This window comes from Gallus gallus, chromosome 31 (genome assembly GCF_016699485.2).
Source record: "Gallus gallus isolate bGalGal1 chromosome 31, bGalGal1.mat.broiler.GRCg7b, whole genome shotgun sequence".
NCBI lineage: Eukaryota > Metazoa > Chordata > Aves > Galliformes > Phasianidae > Gallus > Gallus gallus.
The window spans coordinates 241128-250699 of NC_052562.1; the positions used below are offsets into that span (position 1 = coordinate 241128).

Sequence of the window (9572 nt, forward strand, 5' to 3'; positions counted from 1 at the left end):
GTTCTGTCCCATTCTCACTCCCTGTGCACCCCCAGCTCCTTGCTGAGAACCTGAAAAGTACTTGGTGTTGTATGAGCACCACTCAGTAACACCTAAAACACTGGTGGGTGACCAACATTATTCTCATCCTAAGTCCACATCACCATACAGCTATTACGAAGAATAGGAACTCTGTCCTGGATAAAACCAGTACGGGCTGTAATGTCACCTGCCCATAAAAACAGCTAGACTTGGCTGACCAGCTTGGAGGCACTGGCTGTAAATATTGAGATGAAGACCCTCTCTCTTTGTTTTTCTAGGATAAAACATTAATGCTGTGCTAATGGGCACAAAGCATATTGCATCAAATCACACAAAAAAGATAATAATAACCTGTGTTAGGTATCAAGTCTTGATTGGACATCCCCCAAATGGGAAATTGTCCACCTGTGAAGGGCCAGCTTCAGCCTGTAGGAAGAATGAGAGAGGAAAAGGGACCAATTATTCCCTAAGGGGGCAGTTGATTCTCTATAAGGAGGGGCAAACAAACCTATAGACTAAGTTTGCACTGTGTAATACCCTTTCCAATGATTTTATGGATGGCCTCCTTACAACACCGGCTCTCAGTGGAAGTAAATGTTTCTTGGCATAAATACTTCCACGACCTTGATATTCATCATGTTGGAGAAATATTCTTGCCAGGTATGTGCTCAGTCACCTGAGGTCCATAAGCAATATGTGAGATTAGACGGAACATCAGATTTAGGGGAAGTTTATTGATACTCTGTGATGTTTGCTTTTTGTGGGAATGACACCTTTTCCATTGGTGCAGTTATAACTGAGCTTGCTGATCATTCAAAGGGTTAGGAATGGTTTTGCCAATCCCTGAATCCCAGTGTGGCAGATGAAAGTCTCTGTAACATCTTTGCCATTCATGCAACTTTGCTGGCCCACCTCATGTGACAATATGAACACAGTCTGATGGGGACAGTGTGGCACTCACGATGTTTCTGTCTCCTCCAGATTCTTGTTAACTGCAGAGAAAGAGGACAGGGTAAGTGAAATCTCCTCTCAGGAATTCTTCTGCACCAGAATTGCAGGCAAGAGTGGTATGGACATTGCTCTACAAGAAGGTCCACAGTTTAGATTGTATCCGTATATGTCTGGATATTGGCAAAGAAAACTAGACACTGGAGCTTTGGACAAGTTCCTATGGAAACCAGAATGTAGCTACATGAAGACCAGACACTCACCCCCGTGCACAACACACTGCTTAATCCAGGGCACCATGTGGTCCTGACAGCACAGCGTGGGTCTGAGAAACACCTACAGTCCAGCAACTAGCCGAAGATAGCCAAGGGCTCCTTCTTTTGCCCATGTAGGGCCTGTCCAAGATTCTCTCGCAAGAGAGAGAGCATTAGAAGTGAGGAGTTAGGGTCATAGAGGCTTCAGAGCATTCAACTTAAATATTTCTTGAGTATGGATGATACAGGGAGGTCACTCGCCCCAAACAAAGTTCCAGCTGTCTTTCTCCTACTTTCCAGAGATGCTTGTCATTGTCTCCTATCCCAGAAACTGTTCTGCCTTCCCTTGCTGGAAGGAGTGGCTAACACCTGATGACTGTGCTGCCATTCAGTGACACCTGGAAAGGCTGAAGTATTGGATAGAAAGAAATATTATGAGGACTGATAAGGACAAGTGTGGAGTCCTGCACTGTAGGAGGTGGGGTGAAGAATAACAGCACGGGTTAGGGGATGACCTGCTGGAAAGGAACTCTGCAGAGAAGGACCTGGTTGTCCTAGTGGCCAAAAGGTTGGCCATGAGCCAGTAGTGTGCCCTTGCAGCCAAGAAAGCCAATGGGATCCTGGGGTTCATTAGAAAGAGTGTGGCCAGCAGGTGGAGGGAGGTGATTGTCCCTCCCTACTCTGTCCTGGGGAGGGCACATATAGAGCACTGCGTCCAGTTTTGGGCTTCCCAGTTCAAGGCAGACAGGGAACTACTGCAGAGAGTCCAGCAAAGGGCTACTAATATGACTGGGACCTGGAGCACCACCCTTATGAGGAAAGACTGAGAGACCTGGTACTGTTCAGTCTGGAGAAGAGAAGACTGAGGCAGGATCTTATCATCACATACAAATATCTAAAGGGAGTCAAGTGGATGGGGACAGGCTCTTCTAAGCAGTGCCCAGCAACAGAGCAAGGAGCAACTGGCAGAAAACTAGAACTTATGAAGTTCCATCTAAACATGAGAGCTTTCCCTTGAGAGGGACAGAACCCTGGGACAAGGCCCAGAGTTGTCGTGGAGTCTCTTCTGGAGATATTCAAAACCTGCTTGAATGCTTTCCTGTGCAACTCGATATAGGGAACCTATGTTAGCAGCGGTCTGTGATTCTGTGACCCATCCCATAGTCAGGTTGTCACCAATGTCTTTGTGCTCTGCTGTTGCCAGCTGGTCTAGTACATCCATCTTAGCCAGATGTTTCCTATTCTTTCTGGCTTCCTGCTGTAATCCAAAAGAACTATCCCGAGAAGGAGAGCCTTCCCAGGATTCCCTTGGGATTCTCCTTTTGTCCTCTGCACTCCAGCATGGTGGCTCTGCCAGAACTATTTCCCCCTGTCCCCACATCAGTTCAGGTGTCAGAGGGATGGGTAACTACCTGTGCAGAAAACAGAAGCGTCCTCTCCATGATAGCAGTTGTGTTCACCCCACGGCCTTGCCTTACAGTCAAAGATGCTTTCTTCTGTCCCCTCGCAATTCACATCATCCAGCCAGATGACATCTGGCCCTCTACCATAGCGGGCACTTCCCAAGGCTGACAGCGGTGAGCCGCAGCCCACCTGCTTGCAAACCACCTTGGCATCCTTCATATCCCAATTGTCATCACACACACTACCCCAACGATTCTCGTGGAACACCTCAACTCTTCCAGCACATTGGTTTGGGCCATCCACAAGCCGAACTGGTCCAATCTCAGAAATATCTGTCTCTGCAGAAATGCCAAGAAAATAAATGTTAAGGGAGCATCCTTCAAAGCCTGTGGATAGCGTGCAGAGGTCCTCGAACACAATGGAGATATGCCAAGGGATTCCTTCTAAGAGTACCTGGGCTTTTCTGGCATGGGAATAAAATAGCAGAAAACCCAGACAAACGGTATGGAGAAAGGGCAGAAGGAGGTTTTCCTGGTATTCATTAATGGCTGCATGCTCTACTGACTCAAGGAGACTGCTGAGCCTTCGGGATAGAGGTGGGACAAGGGACCACAGTGGTCCATAGGAGAAGATTTAATGCCACATCCATGTGTCACCACTGCATTACAAGGCTGGCTGTCAATGATGGGATGAGTTCATCAACCATGTCCCTATTTCCACCAGCAGATATATACAGATCTGCACTGCTTTTTCTACAGGGGCTCGGGATGAACCTGTTTCAAGCTGATGTATAGTGGGATCTTCCCATCCCACAGCTCAGCACATGCAGTATTGGGGTCAGAGATGGTTACCTGAGCACTCCACACTGGCATCTTCTACATGATTGCAGACATTCTCTCCCCATGGCTTTGCTTCACATTCAGTGAGAGATCCTTCTGTCCCTGTGCAGTTCAAATCACTCAGCCAAATTTGGCCTTTTCCTTCTCCATATTTTGACTCCGGCAGGGCTGATAGGGCTGTCCCACAGCCCAGCTGTTTGCACACCACTTTAGCCTCCCGTAAATCCCAGTTGTCATCACACACAGTCCCCCAGACATTGTTGTGAAGCACCTCAACTCTTCCAGAGCAGCGGTTGGGGCCTCCTACCAGGCGAACTGAAGTGGAGATGCTGATCCCCGAATCTGTGGACAAATCCAGAGGGGGCATGCTCAGGAAGGCAGAAGGTTGTGCATATGCATGTTTATGCCCCTGCTGAGTATCATCTCCCTCCCATGCTTATGGATGACCTTCACCTCTAGCTTGAGCTGGAGAAAAATGACCAGAGAGCACCACAGTGAGGAGACGACCTACCAAATTGAAACCTTCTTCTATGGTACAAGGACCCCAAACCAACAGCACCAGCAGATGGGGAGTACTTTGTAGTAAGCCCTTGTTCCTGTCCAAGGTTGTACCCACACTCATATGAAGGACATCCCAACACACTGCTAGCAAAAAAAGGAGAATGAAAAGATTACCTGAACAAATTGCACTGGCATCTTCCCCGTGATAACAATTGTGGTCCCCCCACGGCCTTGCCTGGCATTCAGAGAGAGATGCTTCCGACCCTGTGCAGTTCACGTCATCCAGCCAGATGGTGTCAGTTCCTCGCCCAAACTTTGCTGCAATTGGGGCCAGCACTGCATCCCCACAACCCAGTTGCTTGCACACAACTTGAGCATCATTGATATCCCATTCATCATGGCACACGCTGCCCCACTGCTCTTCGTGAAGAACCTCGACTCTTCCAGCACATCGGTTTGGGCCTCCCACGAGACGAAGTGGCCCTGGCTCAGGTATTTCTGTCCCTAAAAATGGAATAAATAGGTAAATGAACAAACAAACAAACAAACAAACAACAACAACAAAACAAACAAACAAACAAAAAAGCAAGCCAGGGAGAAGTTTTGGAGAAGTCTCTGTGCCCCTGACCCCCTGAACAAAGCAAAATCTTCCGCAATGAATCAAAACTCTCTGCTCATCCCTAACACTTGCCAAAGGCTCCCCTCCTACCTTCTGGCTAAAAAGAGAGGTTTGTGGAGAAATAAAAAACAGGATGGAGGTTGTCAAAACAGGGAGAAGACCAAGTGTATCCAATTCCAGCTCTGTAGGACATGTGATACAGCTTCTCTGGATCAAGGTGATAGGATGCTAGAGCTCAGCAAAGTCACTCTGAATCCCTAGCCTCCTAATTGGATGGCTCAGAAATAGCACCATAACTTTCTTAAGACAGAAGGGACACAAAGTAGAAGAGATCTGGAGGTTACCTGAGCATTCCACGCTGGCATCTTCCACATGGTTGCAGATGTTTTCTCCCCATGGCTTCGACTTGCAGTTGGAGAGGGACCCTTCTGTCCCTTTGCAGTCCAAATCACTCAGCCAGATCTGGCCCTTCCCTTCTCCATATTTTGACTTCTTGGGGGATGATAATGCTGTCCCACAGCCCAGCTGCCTGCACACCACCCTGGCCTCCCGTAAATCCCAACCTTCATCACAAACAGTCCCCCAGACATCATTGTGAAGCACCTCGACTCTTCCAGAGCATCTGTTTGGACCATCCACCAGGCGAACTTCAGCTGTACTGGTATCTACATCTTCTGGAGAGAAAAGATGCCCCAGGATGAAAGCAGGGAATGAGAAAGAGGGCTCTTCCTTCCCATAGAGCCTTTATTTAATTCCAAATCAAGATGTTTATTGCCAAAACTGGCATATAAAATCTTAGTTTGATTGAAAGATGGTTTTGATTTGAGAATGGTCAAATGCTGCACTTGTTTATATGACCAGAAGTCCATCTTGAAAAACAAATCACAGGGTTCATTTTCAGCTGTAATGGGAGAAATGTAGCCACCCCAAAACTCCCCCAGTGTTCTTACTGGGTGAGTTTCCCCAGGGTTAAGGCCACATGCCACTACGAGGCACTGGGCTTCTAGCAGGGAAGAGAGAACTGAGAATTTTTCATTCTTCCCCAAAGGGAAGGGTTGAATTTCCTCAATTAGGGGCAGAGTTTGCAGGTACACAGCTATTACAGACCTGAATATGGTCAGCATCCAGGACTGGAAAGGATCTGCTTAATTACTCAGTCCTAGACCTGTTACTGAACCCAGGAGGAAACTCAATACCTCTCAAAACCTGCCCCCCCCCCCCTTGCTGATCCTCAAATCATGATGTCTTCCATGATTTCTATCTCTAGGTAGAGAGTATCTCTAGGTACCATCATCCGTTTGCATGGATCTGGGAGGGAATAACTCAAGGACCAAACTGAATGAGGGTCTGAAACCTGAAACACCTTCTCACTCATTCATGGAGGAGTCGAGCGAACATTCATATGATTGAGATCAGACTTCAATATTGGGGATATTATAGCTTCTGTGACATTTTATGACAGAAGTGAATGCTCACTCACAATTCCACTGACTGATACAAATACTGACCTGCCAGCAGGACTCCTGCAAGGGAAGCTGAAATAAAAGAAATATAGGATGTTAGTGCGAGTCTAATTGGCTCTCAAGACATGGGGATTCAGGAAACCAAGACATCAGGCAATAGATGAGCTACTGAGAGCACCACTAGAGCTCAACATTTTTCTCGGCCACCCAAATCCTGCTGCCAAAAGGTTTTCCCTGTCTCAGTTGCATGTTACTTTTGTGATTGAGAGATCAGATAAAGAAAGAAAATGTGAATGAATGTTTACATAGATAAATATGTGTGCACTGGGAAAAAATTAAGTAATTGGGCAAATAATGAGGAAATATTATAAAAGAGCAGATGAGATTGTACTCATTCATAGTCCATTGTCCAGTGAGTATGAATCGTCTTCCAGGCTCCTAAATTATCTAGGCTTCTGAAATAATCAGTGGAATGACACATTCCCCTCCCATTCTGGGGTTAGTGAAATGCAATGTGGACACCAACAATCATGGGGTCGTGCAAAGAAGTGTCTTTGAGATGGGAACCTGAGCAAAGTACTGCTTCATCTGGGGATTGGATAGATGCTGAAGCAAACCCTGGAAGGGAAAGCTTGCCAGGATCTATTTGTCCTGGGAAGTCAGGAGAAGGGAACTTCGTATGCAGTACAGAAGGTCAGCAGCAAAGAAGAGCTCAGTGCAAACAGCAATTTCTGCTCCTACATGTGGCAGTCTGGCAAGGTCCCAAGCAGTGACTAAAAGCCTCAGGCAAGGGCAGCATTGCTGACACCACAGGTGGCATTCGCATTATAGTCCATTTTTCCACTTGGCTTTCTTTAAGATACTGTTAAGATTTCTAGTTCTGCTCCCATCCCTGACACATGGAAACCTATGAATGCCGTGAATCTACAGAACAGAAACAAGGGCAGGGAACCCAGCCGTATGCATTTTTCTCATAAGGGTTGGGGTTCAGTTTCTGAATTAGGCAGTTGAGGTGTCCGGAAGGGGCAGTACCCAACTGTCCAGGTGTGGATGTCCAAAATTCCATAGTGGGGATCTGAGCATCCACACTGAACTGTCATATATGGATGACTAATTGCAGGCATCTAGCCTAGAGAAGGAGGATTCAGCTCTCTGTAGAGACCACTAGTTGCATTTCACGTCCTTGCAATGTCACATTTGCTTTGAGCTATAGAAAAAAGAAAAATAATGGAAGAGAAGAAGAACTGGCAGAGGTACGCCAAGACAAAAGTAAAGAGAAAAGAACCCCACTTACCCCAAAGACATGGCAGGAGGATGAACCTCATGTTGGTCACAGAAAATACTGCAGGGAGGAAGCAGGACATGCACCCAAGGGGCATGGTATTTGAGAAGTCCCCACAGCCCTGGCTCCTCCCCTCTATCCGAAAACCTCCCTTCATTCCCCTGGCTCAGCAACTAACAGAAGCCAAACCTCTGCCAGGAATCTTGTGCCATTAGCATCACGTAGGCTGTAGGATTGTGAAATTGGACTGTTTTGGGAATTTGATGAGCAAACAAGTCCTCTCAGCTCAGCTCATCGGGTTCTGGACCATCAATGGCAGGGATGGAGGCACATGGAATTTTGAGTAACCTTCCAGGCAGGAATAGGGCACTAGTGCCAAGGCAGAGCTGTAAAAGTGATCTCTGGGAAACTTGTTCTAGTGCACCATGACCTCAAAGTAAAGAAACTTTTCCTCGTGTTCAGATGAAAGTTCCTGGGATCCAGTCTGTGCCCATTACCCCTTGTCTTGTCTTGGGTATGACCAAAAAAGTCCGGCCCCATCCACTTGACTCCCGTTGGATATTAATTAATGTTGATAAGATTCCCTCTCGGTCTTCTCTTCTCCAGGCTGAACAGTCCCAGGGCTCTAAGCATTTTCTCCTAGGGGAGATGCCCCAGGCCACGATCATTGGCCCTTTGCTGGACTCTGCAGTAGTTCCCAGTTTGCCTTGAACTGAGGAGCCCAGAACCCGACACACCATTCTGGATGGGGCCTCCCCAGGGTTGGGTAGAAGGGGTTATGCTCTCTTTATCTATCATGTGTGGGATCTTCCTCGTGCCAACTTTTATGCCTGGAAAATGCATTTAGATACCTTGCATGCTCAGCAGACATCATCAATCACTCCTCAGAGCTGGCTGACGTCGTTTTGTACACTGAGACACCTGTACTGGAGATGTCTGTTCAGGAAGAAAACACTGTTGCAGATCTTTCACTCGGCATGTGCATTAGATGGAATAGGTGAAGAATTAGTGTATCTCTGGTGTACTCCTCTGCTTACAGTGTGCAACCCAGGGACTATTTGTAACACATCATTCACATTCATATTACATTTCATAGCAAGTCTGTGTACCGTCACAGCTAGCTCAGAGTGGCTGAGCTCTGCCTCAGCATTTGAAGACTGCTCACATCTCTTTGCTTAGCTTTAGGGTTTGTCCTTCCATTAGACTTTAACCTCTCCATCTGTACCTTGTTTCCTATGTTCTGATAGCTGTCGCTGTCTCCATAATGGTCAGCCTCAAGCATGCCAACAGCTGGCCAACAGCTGGCCAACACCTTCCTTGAAGGCTGATGCCTACACCCAGTCAGTGATACGCAGGAGAGATCTTAGAGCTGCTGAGAGGATGAGGACCACACATTTTACACATAAATGAGATTTCCTGTTAGAGACAATTCAGGTGAAGGCTTTTTTTTTTTTTTTTTTTTTTTTTTTTTCCCCACAATACCTGTATGTTATTGATTCAGTTGTACTTTGATGCTGATCCTTAGCTTCTGTCTGCCTATGAGAGCTTGGCCAGTAATTCCTGCTTTGTATTTGTAGAGTTGATTGTTTGCCTGATAGTTAAATTCAACAAACTGATGTTTGCTGATGACTCATAGCATGTACCTTTCGGGTGACTACAAACAGAAGCACTGGCTTTCTGCTCAATATTTTCCAGGAATTGAATTTAGACTGAATCTTCTAAAATTATCTAGAGTTGCATCCTTCCTTTTCTCCCTCTTTCCCTTTCTTCTGTCCTCTCTTGGCCATGTTTCCTCTTTCTTTCTCATTCATTCCTTCGTTCATTTCTAAACACACACACTAGATCAAACCATCCAGAACCTGACATCTCCCCATCTCACAAGCACTGTTAAAAATGACCATTGCCATTTCCCCAAATATTTAACAGTGATTTTGAAAAGGATTGTGATTTTAAATTCAGATCAAAATACCTATCCTTCCTAAGTGTGCATTCTGTATTTCAACCTGTCTCACATCTCTTTCATTATTTTAGCTGTGTCATAATAAGAGGAATTTTCGCAGAAATGGAAGTGGAAATAAGTCAGCACTTCAGCACAGTTTGCACACACTTTCACTATCTTCCTGTCCTGTCTGCTTTGCTGATAAACCCTTTCCCTATTTCTTGCCATCTTGTAAATGTGTTTGTGCAACAGAATGTTGTTACCTGTATACCCAATTTTGTTGTTCTGAAAGATAGTGGTTT

At 46.1% G+C, this 9572-nt stretch overlaps 1 protein-coding gene across 2 annotated transcripts; it reads right to left on the bottom strand.

Moving 5' to 3' along the window:
- Positions 1–735: 735 nt before the first annotated feature.
- PIT54 (protein) lies at positions 736–7408 on the bottom strand. 2 transcript variants are annotated; one of them, XM_046904777.1, is made up of 7 exons: positions 7344–7408; positions 6095–6121; positions 4931–5257; positions 4142–4471; positions 3479–3808; positions 2636–2965; positions 736–1013 (listed from the first exon to the last, which is right to left on the bottom strand). In XM_046904777.1, the coding sequence occupies exons 1-7, from the start codon at positions 7372–7374 to the stop codon at positions 979–981; spliced, it is 1410 nt and encodes a 469-aa protein (XP_046760733.1). In that variant the 5' UTR covers positions 7375–7408; the 3' UTR covers positions 736–978. The 2 variants fall into 2 exon arrangements, with proteins under 2 accessions (XP_046760733.1, NP_997063.1); NM_207180.2 differs by having other exon boundaries at positions 739–1013; positions 4931–5260; positions 7344–7399.
- Between the last annotated feature and the right edge of the window lie 2164 nt (positions 7409–9572).